At 42.3% G+C, this 14,211-nt stretch overlaps 1 protein-coding gene across 6 annotated transcripts in view; it reads left to right on the forward strand.

The window, feature by feature from the left end:
• ANKRD44 (ankyrin repeat domain 44) overlaps positions 1-14,211 on the forward strand; it is a 360,792-nt gene that overhangs the window by 200,331 nt on the left and 146,250 nt on the right. For all 6 annotated transcript variants that reach the window (XM_032405615.1, XM_032405624.1, XM_032405635.1 and 3 more), the window contains exon 4: positions 9,372-9,442. In XM_032405615.1, coding sequence (XP_032261506.1) covers positions 9,372-9,442 — 71 coding nt within the window. The remainder of the gene's footprint in view (positions 1-9,371; positions 9,443-14,211) is intronic.

Below are 14,211 nucleotides of genomic sequence, written 5' to 3' on the forward strand. Positions count from 1 at the left end.
GGTATGGGAGAGCATTGGGGGAAGTGCTTTAGAAATTTTACTCAACTGTGGAAGCTTAGACAAACTCTTGGAATTCACATGGCTTTAATTTCCCTGAAAGGTCCTTTATTCAATTTGTATATTAAATTCCTAAAGAAATATCATCACAAGAGCATGATGATTTCATTTCTGAGCTTACATCTGGCAGCTGACCCTTCAGGGAATCCAACCAAACTGTTTTCCAGTTTAATAATGAATGAGGTGCTAATGATTCCCATGTTGGACAAATAATTTGGCCTTGCCAGAATAGCCCAGTACAGCTGTGTACTCCATTGTTGTATTAACTTACGGAGCGTGGTGTAACCCAAGCCCACTAAATTCCTCCTGACATTATCTCCTAGTAGCCAGGCGGATGGAACCCTGAATGCCTCTGAGTAGAAAGGGATGAATTCAGGCTTTGAAACTTTCCTCTTCTTATGACTTCCAGTTCAAATTCTGGCTTTATTTCCCCCCCCCCCCCCGCCCCCCCACCTCCGGCTTCTGTTTGGGAACCAGCCGAGTCAGGATTCAGGCGAAGAGAAGGTTAAGAGTTTGCTAAATCATTTGCTGGAGATGCATGAATGAGATCAGGTGAACCAATGAGTGGCAAAGAGTTAAGAGACCAGGGTTGAGCTCCAGGAAGCAGAGCACACGGGACAATGGGCACAGTGACAGGACCCTATAGAGAAACCTGGGGTGCACAAGGGTTCAAGTGCTGGGCTGAAGGAAGAAAACTGGAAGTACCCACCTTCTAACATGCTGAGTGTTTGTGAGGTGTAACTACTAATTAAAAATGATATTTATTAGAACATCGACCACAAAACGAGTGGTATTCCTGTAAAATTATATCCTATGATTTGTCAAAAGGTAATTACCATTCTCAATGCAAATTATTGTCAGAGCAGGTGGCAGGTCATTCTTTTGATTTTTTATGCATAACAAATATTCATCCTTTGCTGTTGGATTTGATTTGATTTTTTTTTTTTTTTTTGATCTGGTGAAAGAGGGGTGATTAAACCAGGTAATGCTGGTTTGGGCGCCCTCAGTGTGGTGTGATTATAAAGTAATGAGACATTTTCTGGTGGGTGTGTAAACTGGTTCTAAAGGCAAGTCCAAAGGGAGTTTGAAAAATGTTTTAAGCAATTGCCACATACACTGAATTATCATACACTCTTCGAGGGTTGTTGCTTTGAAGGACAGTGCTCCTGGGCTGTAATAACACTTGGTCTGTTTGTTTAAAAGCAAAATCAATAGCAAGCTGATCTCATTATATTATAATCATATTTCATATAATCTTTCTTTCATATTTGTTTATTTCTACAATTAAAAGTCAAACTTTGGTTAAACCAGCCTTAAGAATCAGTCATTCTCTCTGGCCTGTAAGGTTTTTCAGTCACTTGGTCTACCTTTATCCTTTGTTTTACTTCTTCCTAGATGACAAGGCTAAGAACACAGAAATATTGCTTCTGGGAAAGAGACTTAGTTTCCTTTACTGTTGATCTCTATGAAAAAAAATCAAGCGGTAATAGGGATATGATGAAAGCGTACTTCATTTATAATTAGAGTATATGACTGACAACTTTGAGTTGGATCTTTGTTTCTGAAGAATCAGTTATAGCCTAGCACTTTTTTTTTTTTTAATGTTTAAGCTTTAAAATGTCCTTGGGTAAAAAGCATTTGCCTTTAAATCATTAGACATGCAGACTCTGTGTCCTTGGGTTCACAATGGTGCCTGACAGGCAGGTAAATAACATGAAGCTTCCTTTAGAAAAATCAGTTATAAATATTCAACTCAGAACCATCCGACGTCTCCCTCTGACATATAAACAAGACTGTTGGACGTGTTCAGCGGAAGAGGATGAGGAAGAGGGTGGCAGGGAATGACACTGATGAAATAGTCCTTGGTCCCCGTTCAGATAACTCTGCTTTCGTCATAATAATTTTGTTGTTCAGGGAGAGGAGGTTTTCCTGGCAGCTGCCTGTTTAACCTTCTGGAGGAGGATGAGTGGAGGGATGGAGACTGAAGGAAGCCACTTCCTAGATTTCTAATGATTTTTCAATTCCTCAAATGACTCTAAAGCTGCACAGAAACAATGCTGGTGTGGTTGGTTATGACACGCCGCAGGTGTGGTTGGTTATGACACGCTGGGGGTGGGTTGTCTGCGACACGCCGGGTGTGGGTTGTCTGTGACACGCCGCGGGGGTGTGTTGTCTGCGACACGCCGGGTGTGGGTTGTCTGCGACACGCCGGGGGTGTGGGTTGTCTGTGACACGCCGCGGGGGTGGGTTGTCTGTGACACGCCGCGGGGGTGGGTTGCTTTACGATACTTAGCAAGCTCAGGGTCGTTTTTCTCCTTGAAAGAATTTTAATATTAAAAGCCACATTTGGATCTACATAAAACTGGAAATTTTCAGAATATATAAATAATAATAGTAATAACAATACAGTGTAAATGTATAAATTATAAGAAAAAAACAATAGAATAGATTATATGTAATATAATATATATTATAACAATATAATGGAAAAATAGAGGAAACAGGCCAAGTATATGAACAAGCAGTTCTCAGAGAATGAATTGCAAATGGCCAGTAAACAAACATCTCAGAAGATGCCCAATCTCACTATTAAACAGGAAAACCAAAAAATGTGATACTATTTTCTCCCAATCAAATTTGCAATATTTTAAATGACTAATAATATCAAGTATTGATGAGGATGTGGGAAATGAAGCACTCTCACACAGTAGCTCTCTTGGGAGGGTTGAGACTAAGGATTAAAACCAAAAGTGTGCATGACCCATGACACAGAAAGTCCTTTTCTGATGATCTGTCCTCGACAAATACTTGCATGTTTGCATAAGGAATCATTTTATGGATGTTCACAGCGGCATTGTTTGAATAAAGAAATACTGGAAACAAATGAAATACCTATCAATGGAGAGAATGTCTAAAAAGTATAGTGTGTTAGTGTTGGAATACGTGTGGTAATTAAAAGGAATGGACTCATACTGTAGGTGTCAACAGAGACAGATACGAAAAATATGTTGTTGGGTGAAATGATTCAGAGTGTCAATTCAGAAACAATTCAGAAATTCAGAATGTTACTGTAACAGGAGACAATATTCAGAAGGTTATTATGATATGATATAATCTATGTAAAAGCATACTTATAAAACACTGTAGATTTTTAAAAATTATTGTGTGATGTTTTAAATACACAAAAAGAATACTGTACTGACCACTCAGCTTAATTCTCTCAATTTTTCCATGGTACATAGATTGGCATGTGAAGGGATAAAAGAAACTGGAAGCTTATGTACCAGGCTCAGAGCAGTGGTTTTTTTCTTTTTCTTTTTTTTTTTCAGGAAGTAGGAAGAGTCCAGCATTGAGGATAATCCTCAAGAGGAATTTACCCAAATATGTAAATCCATTTTATTTTTAAAAAAAGCATTTTCATGCATTATTCGTATGAACAAAACATGAAGTAAAATAGGACTGTTGGTTTTCTTTGCGATAGGCAGATTTTCATAGCTGCTGTTCAAACTGGCTCAGTGGAAGAGACATTGAGGAATCTCTGTCTTAACCAGAAAGCATCCTTCAATGAGCAACTATTAATTTAGGTCTGCCCTGGCCTTTGACCTAGGTTGGGACATTGTGCCATTGGCAGATGCCCCCAGTTTCTATCCCTGAGTCCCTGACTCTGCTCTACTAATAGTGAGCAAGCAATTAGGTAGTGCTTACCCTGTACCAGAAAGTGATCTCGGGGCTTTTGTGGTTCATCCTTCTCGACTGTTCAGTGTTTCTACAAAAGTGGGCTCATTCCATATGTAATATTTCAGTACTTGCTTTTTTCATGTAACATTATTAAGAAGTCTTATAAATCATCACAGCTACCTCATATGGCTATATAGGAATTTATTTAACCAACTCTTCTTTGTCTAACCCCAAAGTTTCCAGTATTTTACTTTTATGATTAACCTTTTATAATACATTCATGAGGATTAGTCTTAACATTAACCCATAGTTACTTCCTTTAGAAACATGTTATAGAGCATCCTAGTGCACACATACACAAAGACAGAAATAGGTTGGGTGTAAGAGGGAGAGAGGGAAGAAATGGAGGGTGAGGGAGAGAGAGAGAGGGAGGGAGGGGGGAGGGAGAAGATAGAGTGAGACTAAAGGTAGGATTTCAACACGCAGTGGCAAAAGCAGGGGGACACAGGTCTGGGCAGGTACCACACACATGCACTGTGCCCCTCCTTAGTGTCCTAGTGGTCTGCCTGGTGAGGAGCTACTGGGTTGAGATGCTTAGATTCAAAATGTGGTGATAAAATGGCATTTGGAGAGACAGCAAAAGATTCCATCAGATTCTAGAGCTCTCTCACCTTTGGGTGGTATAGACTTCCATGGTCCCACCTTTCCTGGGTGTGCTTACCTTGCCTCTGTTCTACAGCTGGGGGTCTACCTGTGGGGTCAGCTATAGTGATTGTGGAGGGAAGAGAGCATGAGAAAGAAGTAACAACGGGACCAGCAAGGAACAAGTTGTTAACCTAAAAATTTCTTTTCAAATTGGACTGTGCAACCAAGGTTATCTACAAATCCAACAGCAGTCGTGGCTCCTAATCACTTACTCATCTGGGGTGAGCCTTAGGAACATCCTGGAAGAGACTATGACTGGGCCACTTTGTATATGGAAATGTCATTTTATTTTTACCAAGGAGAAGAGCCACTAACTGAGAAAATAGTGTAAGAAAAAGCATATTAATCCTCCCTATTTTTATGAAGAAACATAAAACTTCAGATGCACTAGCTTTCTTAAAAATGTTCAATAGTAAATATTTCAAACATACAGAAAATGTGGAGAGTAATATAAGTAATACCCGGGTACACCAAGATTTAAGAAATCTTAACATTTTTTCCATGTTTGTATCATATCTTTTTTTTTTTTTTTTTAGATTTTGTTTATTTATTTGAGAGAGTTAGAGAGAGAGAGAGCGCGTGAAATGGGGAGGGTCAGAGGGAGAAGCAGACTCCCCACTGAGCGGAGAGCCTGACATGGGGCTTCATCCTCGTACTCTGGGATCATGACCTGAGTTGAAGGTGGACACTTAACCGACTGAGTCACCCAGGCACCCCTCATATCTTTTTTCTAAATAAAATATTGAAGATACACTTCCAGCCCATTTCACATGCTTACTTCATCCTTTCTCCCACCACCCCGCTCTAGAAGCAACCACTATCCAGAATTGGTATCTGTTTTCTTTAGCCACATTTATTATTTTTATTTCATGAGTGTGCATCCACAAACCACATATAGAATTGTTTTTGTAAATTTAAAAACTTTTTATAACTGGCATTATGCCGTAGGTATTACTTTGCAACTTCATTTGTTCGTTCATGTTGTGTTTTTGAAGTGCATCTGTTTATGTATATATAAAACTTCAGTTCCCTCATTTCTATGACAGTGTGGCATTCCATTGTACAAAAATACCATAATGTATTTATCCATTTTCCTCTTGATCAACATTTAAGATTCCAGTTTCTTGCTGTTACAACATGCTGCAGTGAACATTCTTAGACACGTGTGAGAGTTTGTCCAGGGTATATAATTGGGGGTTGCTGGGTAGTAGGGCACACTTATTGTCAATTTTACTAGGTAGCACCAGTTGCTTCCCAAAGGTGGTTGTACCAGTTCACGCTCCCACTGCCTGTATGTAAGTCTTAATATTACTCCATACCCTTGCTAACTCTTGGCATTGTCCTACTTTACAATTTTCACCAATTTGATGGGTGTGAAATGGTATGTTATTGTTGCTTTCATTTGCCTCTCCCTCTTGAATTTTGAGAAGTATATTTTCATAGGTGTCTTGCCATTTAGGGTTCTTCTTGCATTAGCTTTTGAAGTTTATGCACATGCAATGCAAAATTTACTCTGTCAAAGAGTATGAATAATAAAGTATGTATTTCTGTTTCATATTATTATAACCAGTGTTTGGAGCTAAAAGGAGAAAGGTGGGAAAGAAGGAAATGAAATCAAGGGGGAATATATACACATATATATTTGAAAATAGATATATGAAAATGGAGAAAAAGAGAGAGAGAGAGATGGACAGAGGGAGAGAGGAATGAATGTAAGGAATGGAGAGAAAAATGCGGACAGTGGAAGGGAAGCTTAATCAGGGTTTAGTTGAATGGCTAGTGATGAAGTGAGGCACAGCGCCTAAGAGCTTGGGCTTTGAAGTCAGACTGCCTGGGTTCAAATCTGTCCCTTCCTAGTTGGGTACCTGGAGCATATTAATTCTCATGGCCTTAATTCCTTCATCTACAAAATTGGCATCTTAGTAGCATCTCCCTATTCAATGGACTACACGTATGTTAGTGTACAGAGTAAGAGCTCAGATTATGTTAGCAATTTTTAACAAGGCTCTTAGCAGTTGCACAGCTGTAATAATAGAATTGTAGCTCTTTAGAACTAAAGGGAACTCCTAGGCAAATGAGTCTCCAAGTCTGGGCTCTACCGCTTAGCATTTAGATCTGCACTATCCAACACGGTAGTCACAAACCAGCTGTGGCTACTGAGCACGTGATGTGTGGCCAGTTTCAGTGCAGATGTGCTGTAAGGGTAAAATACACATTGGATTTTGAAGCTTTTGCATGAAAAAAAAGAATGTAAATTACCTCAATAATTTTAAACTCAATTGCATGATATTTTGGATATATTGAGTTAAATAAGATATATTACTGAAATTAATTTTACTTGTTTTTTAATCCCCTTTTTAATGTGGCTACTAGAAAACTTAAAATTGCATCCTTGGCTCACATCACATTTCCATTGGACAGCGCTGACTTTGAGGCTCTGAGTCTGAGCTGCTGCGGTAGCCGTAGCAGGTATCTGACCCACATAGTGTTCCTTCCTCTAAACATGCTGAAGGAAGGGGCGACTAGAGTGGGGAAAGAGACATCATGCAGACGGCTAGGTGACAACTCAGACCCAGAGTGTGCTGTGGCCAAGTGTTCTCCCTCTCAGATGACTGGTTCGACTTCGTGACATCAAGTTCCTTAAACAAGGAGAGGGTGAGCGGAAGGGCCAGGTCGAGGCACGCTTTCCCCGGGGGGGAGACTTGCACCCAGCCCTTTAGGATGTTCACTCCAGAGCAGTAAACCCAGGACTTCCTGGGCAGGGGAGGGAGATACCTACTGCCTTTGATTCTTAGCATGCCCAAGCTGATTTTATTTGATCCTATTGATGTAAGGGGCTTGAGCCTCCTCAGGTAAGCTGCCTGGATGGAGTTAGTAGAATTACGATTCAAAACTTGATGAACTAAGCAACAATTTATCAGTGGCTTTCAACCTTGACAGCATATTAAAATAACCTTGGTTCTTGGGGAGCTTTTAAAAACTATTTGTGCCTGGCCCCATCTCAAACCAATGAAATCAGAATGGGGGGAGGGGAGGAGAGACTTTCTCTCTTTGTTTTAGGAAGTATTATGTTCTTGTTTTCTAGAATTAATATTGTTGATGGTATTTGTTCTTCAGTTAAAGAGAAAAAGTAGTGTTAAGTTCTATGATTTGTTATTTCTTTTTTAGCTGGTGGCTTAAACTAAATTTCTAGCTCACTTTTTTTTTTACGAGAGAGAGAGAGTGAGTGGGGGGAGGGGCAGAGGGAGAGAGAGAATATTAAGCAGACTCCATGCCCAGATGGAGCCCAATGCAGGGCTCAATCTCACCACCGTGAGATCATGACGAAACCAAGAGCCAGATGCTTAACTGACTGAGCCACCCAGGCACCCCTCTAGCTCACTTTGACCCACAAAAGTCACCTGTTGCCTTTTTCTTTTTTTCCTTTTTAAAACTAGGTTTCTATTTTTCAGCTCTCAGCTGTCCTTGGCCTCAGATAGATGAATCAATCCCTGCTTCCACTTGACTCATTTTCTTGGCCCTTGTTCCAGAGGCATCCCCTCTGCACTTCTCCTCTTCTGCCTTACTTTCTAGTTTCTTTGATTCATCCCTGCACTCTTCTTCCTCGTGAGCTTTCTTCCTTGTCCTGAGGCTAACATTGGCTCCTCTTATTGCATCTACAAAGATATCACACATACTTCTCTTACCCTTCTCTTTTATTTCACAAAATTTTCCATCTGAGCAAAAGACTGATCAAAACCCTGAACCCCAGGGGCGCCTGGGTGGCTCATTCGGTTAAGCATCTGCGTTCGGCTCAGGTAGATTTCAGGGTCCTGAGATGGAGCCCCGCTTCAGGCCCCTTGCTCAGTGGGGAGTCTGCCTCTCCCTCTGACCCCCCCACCCCCGCTCATGCTCACTCACTCTCTCTCTCAAATAAATAAAATCTTTTTTTTAAAAAAAAACCCTGAACCCCCAAAAAGGAAGCTGATATTGGGTGTTTCTGTGGTTCAGTTGTAGATTTGGTGGGCTTGCACTCATGGAGAATTGAGAGACTATCATGGAAGGGAGGGCATACTCTACTCTCTTGGAATCCATTCACATGGAGCTTTTGTTCCCTGATTGGTGACATGGCTCCCAGAAAGTTGAGCATGAGGGCACATCCCTGAGGGTGAGCTGGTTCTGGCTCATGTGTGAACCTGTCTGCCTGCCGCATAGTGGAAGAAACTATGAGCAACTTGCATAGGCTTCCTGTTATGTCTGTCCAAAAGCTCCATGGAAGCTGATTGCTTCCTACCTAGATATCTGGCTAGTCCCAGAGAAATAAGATTCTTGGATAGAACAGATTTCTGCTAATCCCTTCAGCCCGGATCAAGTCTCATCAAATTCAGCTTTACAAGATTTGTTTGAAATCCAGCTGACCTCTAGTATACCTTTGTTAGAAGGCTGCTCATCTTTGACAGTTTGCCAAGAAGGGTATTGTGTGCCCTGTGAGATAAGTATACTTAAGGACTAAAAATAATATATGTGACTATATATTTTATATTTAAAATGTTATATTTATGTATAATTATATATTTTATATATGTATGTATATATTTATATACGTACACACATACCTGAAAAGTTCTTCATTCTTCAGGATCTACATTTCCCTACTCCTGGAGAACCTCAGCCTTTTTACAACTGTGTCTCCTGTCCAAGGAGATACCGCACTTCTCGTCTAGCCTTTACCCAATTCTTGTGCCGTTTTCAGCTCCTGATTTCACTTCTCTACTGTACTGGGTCTCTCCTCCTGTCTGGTGGCTAGAAAGTGCATGACTGATACAAAGAAAAAACAAAACAAAATATGGTGGTTGTACCAGGCAAATGAGAGCACAAGATACCACATTTGACTTAACATGAGTAGAATTTCCTGACTACATTATGCCTCTAACTTGTGCTTCTGCTTCCAGGAGCTCGTGTAAATGCCAAGGACAACATGTGGCTGACCCCACTGCACCGGGCTGTTGCCTCCAGAAGTGAAGTGAGTGATTATCTTATTTAATCTAGTACCTCCAGGCCCTGGAAAGAGAAAAATGCTTTCTGCTGAACTAGGGATTCTTGCTTGTGAACAAAAGGCTTTTATTTCTAATGCAAGAAGGTTACCAAAATTGAACAGTTGACTTTTTGGAGCACCTCCTGCATGCTGGGCATGGTGCTTGGGGCGGGGGGTGACTGGAGTAGTCCAAGGCGGACAGTGTGATCCTTGGCTTCAGTGAGTTCTCAGTCTGGAGGGGGTGGCAATCAGGTAAGCATATCAGTACAGTATCATAAGTTGGTTGGAGGAGGAAGCAAACAACTACTTGAATAGAGAAGTCTTCCAAGAAGGGATGTCAATTGAGCTGGTCCTTGGAGGATGAGGAGGCACTTACCAGGCCAGGGGAAGGAGGGAGGGTGGAGTCAAGGGGATAAACATGCTAGAGGACAAGGGACGTGGAAATGAATGAATGGCGGGTTCAGTTGGATGTAGATGGAACAAGGGATGTAGTGGAGATAAGTCTGATAGCAGGGGCTGGGTCACATGGCAAAGGGCCGGGGGTCCTCTGAGCAGTGGGGTGTGGTCACAGAGATAAGTATGAAGCTGACAGCATTTGGGACCTCGTGAGGGTGAGGTAGAAGAGAGGCCACTGGGTGAATGGTGGGGCCATTAATTGAGAAGGCAGAGGCGGAGGAGCAGGGAAAGGAAACCAGTTCTGTCTGAACATGCCGAATTCGGCAAACATGTCACCAGAATGTAAGCTCCAGAAGGGCAGGAATCTGTGTTTTGTTCCCTGATGTATCCCAAGCCTGGTCCATTGTAGGTGCTCATGAAAGAATTTATTTTGCATTCTGGAAATGCAGGTGACGATGGCTATTAGGTGATCATTATTCATACAGGTCTCGCACTTAGGAACTGAGAGGCTGGTCATTGAAACTATAGCAGGTGGATCAGCTGGTTCAGGGAAAGTATAAGTGCCAAGAAGAGAAAACCAGTGTGGGTGAGGGGTGGTGGGGAATGCTGGTGACTTTGAGTCTTGAAACCTGGTCAGAGGGGATGCTCACCATCCAGGGAGCCAAGAGGCTCTTACCCAGGAGGCACTTGTCACTGGATGACTAGTCTTTGTAGCTGATTTTACCAAATGAGGTTCCTCGGCTACCAGCGAAGGTGCTATTCTCCAGCTATATCTAGGAGCAAGGGCTGTTGCCGAGGATGCCCTACTAATGTCGCAGGTGTCGAAGGCTGTCATCAGTGTCAGCCTTTTCTCGTCGGCAACTATCTGGTAGATGACAGTTATCTCAGTGCTCATAATCTTCCTTGCTGTGCTGTGTGATTTGAGGAGTTTTTATAAGGTGTAGGTTGTGTTCTCTTTCCTAAGAGCCCGCATGGAATGAGGGAGGCAAATGATCCTAAGTTGCCCGGCTCATACCCTGGGGAATCCAGAATCTTCTTATGGTCCCATATTTCATTTCTGTTTTTCCTGGGAAAGCAGGAACAGTGGGCTGCTCGAGTCTGTATGACCAGCTTCATGAGACCAGCTCCTTTACAGAGGAGTATTTCCTGGTCTTTTAAGACCATGTCATCTTCAGTAAATTTCTTTTTAAGTATCTTTCAAAAAATACGGGTTTGTTTCCTCTTTTAACAAAAACCAGGTCTTTTAGGTTAAAAAAAAAATTCATTAAGCACTTCCTATATGCCAGGCCTTGTGCTTAGGAAGCATGTGGTCTAGTGGGACAGAAAAACGTAAGACCAGATGATTTCAGAACTATGTGATCTTTCCCAAGTGATCTCCCCCTTTGTTAGCTCAGCTACTTGCTTCAGGCCTCAAAACATCCATTTGCAGCAACCCTCAGCTTGCCTTCTTTACGTGTCATTGGTGTATTTGGGTTCAGTCAACCCAATGATTGATCAATCTTTGTATCTGAGAAAGGCATTTGTTGCTTCTCTAAGGAACCAGCTCCCTCTGCAGGTTTGCTGGGGGAAAAAAAATCCCTTGCAGGTGTCTCTTGCCGGGAAGGAATTAAATGCAAACAGACCCTGAGTTGTAAATAATCAGGGTCATATATAGACTTGCGAAAGAGGATGTCTTCATATTAATATCTATCACAACAAGTTGAAAAGTTTCTTATGAAAATTGGAGTCTTTGTAACTGTCATTGGAACTGATTGTGAACATCTTAACTCCAGCACATCGCTGTGCCGTGGCGGTTCTAAATTCAGAGTTCTTGCTTCCTTTGAGTTTGATGCTCTGGCCATTACATTGTGCCTCCCCTAAATCATAGCTGAGGCAAGAGAAGCAGGCTAGATGGGGAAACGACAGAGAAGGTTTGGATTGGTGTTTTGAAACTTGGCTGCCAAAGGGGATCTGTGTGCTCAGCGTGAAAGCTGGCACATCTCCCCGTCGCTTAGATTGGCAAAGACCGGTATTACTTATATGAATATGAATTAAAAACCATTTCTTTATCGAAAGGCTTATAAACTCTCTACTGTCCTCAAAGCCCTTTGCTTCTAAATTGTAGGTAATTGATGCTTCCGGGTTCAATCAGGGAACCAGAACCACCAAGAGAGATATAGGATAACATCTTTATTATAGTAATTGGACCTTCCACAGGTGTGTGAGCTGCTGGAGAAGTTTGTGTCAGGCTGTCCCCTTGGGTTCTGGTGGTTTGAAGTCACTGTGGGCAGGCAGGGTCTGCCGTTGGGGGAAAAAAAGCTGGATGTGAAATGGGAGAGAACAAGAACAAATTGGAAGCTCTGACTGTCTCTCACTGCCTCAACATGTGGACTTGGGCGACTCGCAGAAGGAGCTGTGGGCTTCACCTTGGAGCTTGAAGGCACCTGGCCCGAGGAGGGGAGAAACTGAGGCAGATACTGCAAGTTCTGAAGACGCACCAGCTATGCCCTGTGCCAACACGCGGCTCCCGCTGGTCGGTGACGATGTGCGCAAGCTGCAGCAGGGCCTGGCGCCCAGCACACAATCAGCCTGTGCTTTCATCTGTGCGTTCCAAAATGCATGAAGGTTTCTCTTGTGGCAAACGGGACTGGGGAGGGGATCCTGAGAAATGTAGTTCGAATGTAGGCTAAGTTGACACAGTATAAAACTACCCCTGAAATTGTTATTCTATTCTAATTAAAAAGACCTTCTAGATAGTAAGTTCCTTGAAATGAGTGCCTCACCTGTTTGCTTATCATTGTATATCTAGCGTCTTGCCTGCTCAGTAAACAATTGTTTTTTTTTAAGTGTTTTCTTTTTAAATTTTTAAAAAAGCTTTTATTTATTTGAGAGAGAGAGAGAGTGAGAGAGAGAGCACAAGCAGTGGGAGCTGCAGAGGGAGAGGGAGAAGCAGGCTCCCTGCTGAGCAAGGAGCCCGATGCGGGGCTCGATCCCAGGACGCTGGGATCGTGACCTGAGCTGAAGGCAGGTGCTGAACCGACTGAGCCACCCAGGTGCCCCTGAACAATTGTTTTCTGAGTGATTCCTTAAAGACTGGCTTTCTAACATAAGCTATGTTAACGTGATTCTCTGTACAACTGCTAACGTAGAACTAGTTTGCACCACAGAGAAGGCTGGTGGTAATCATCTTGCATGCATGCAACGTAAGCCGATTTGAAGCTTGTTTCTGGAAGTGTAGCCCTGGAAGCCATTTAAACCACTGGAACCTGAAAAATCAGGATGAGTTTCAAAATTGTATGCAACACAGGTATACGTGTAAGTCAGAGATACCCGTATAAGTCAAGATTTCTGAGCTTTCTTTCCATCCAGGCAAATTTTATGTTCCAATTTCTATGCCTGGAAAAATAATGTTCGTTGCTAAATTTATTTCCTGAGCCTGTAATAGCAATAGGAGTATCAGATCATCCTATTGATTAAACATCCACCCGTGCCTGACAGAAAAGCTCCTACACAGACAGGAAAGTAGATCAAGACAGGGTCATACCTGCTGAAAATCGTCCAACGTGGATTGGGTTCTGGAGGTAAACTTCCAAGACTTTTCTTGGTACTGATCAGGCTGTACCGTGTGCTTCCTTCTGATCCAGAACCCACCCCTCCCCATGTTTGGGGTTCCCGGGGAGGAGACAACCAAACACATAATTGGAGCCAAGCAGCACTGTCTCCCCAGGGCCTTAAACTCACCGCCCCCCCCCCAATTACTCCCACTGCTGAGAAGACATGAAGATAGTCTCTTGCCAAAATATTAGGGAAACATATTTTGCAATTCTAGATAACATAGATGAGCAAGATTTGGGGCTTACAGGGAGAGTTTTCTGAAGCATTGTGAATTATTTCATATTATTTCTCCTGTTTAGCTTATTCTTCCTGCTTTTTTGTTTTTCTTTCTTGGAAAAGAGCAGCCCTGGGGACAGGAATTAAATCCATACGAGCCTGGCCAGTTTAATACATGTTTATTGAAGCCCACTCAATGGAAGGCACTGTTAATGTGTGCTACAGGGGCCTTGAAAGGGTACAAAGTGTGTCTTCTAGGACATGGTATTTAGGGCAGACAACCAGGCACACAGCCTACCGTGGCCTACATCCAAATGCAGCTGGCCTTTCACACATGCCTTTTCTTTTTAAAGATTTTATTTATTTATTTGACAGAGAGAGATAGTGAGAGCAGGAACACAAGCAGGGGGAGTGGGAGAGGGAGAAGCAGGCTTCCTACCAAGCAGGGAGCCCAATGTGGGGCTCGATCCCAGGACCCTGGGATCATGACCTGAGCTGAAGGCAGACTTTTTTTTTTTAGTATTTACTTATTTATTTATTTTGCATTTTAT

This window comes from Phoca vitulina, unplaced genomic scaffold (assembly GCF_004348235.1).
Source record: "Phoca vitulina isolate PV1807 unplaced genomic scaffold, GSC_HSeal_1.0 scaffold1, whole genome shotgun sequence".
Classification (NCBI taxonomy): domain Eukaryota; kingdom Metazoa; phylum Chordata; class Mammalia; order Carnivora; family Phocidae; genus Phoca; species Phoca vitulina.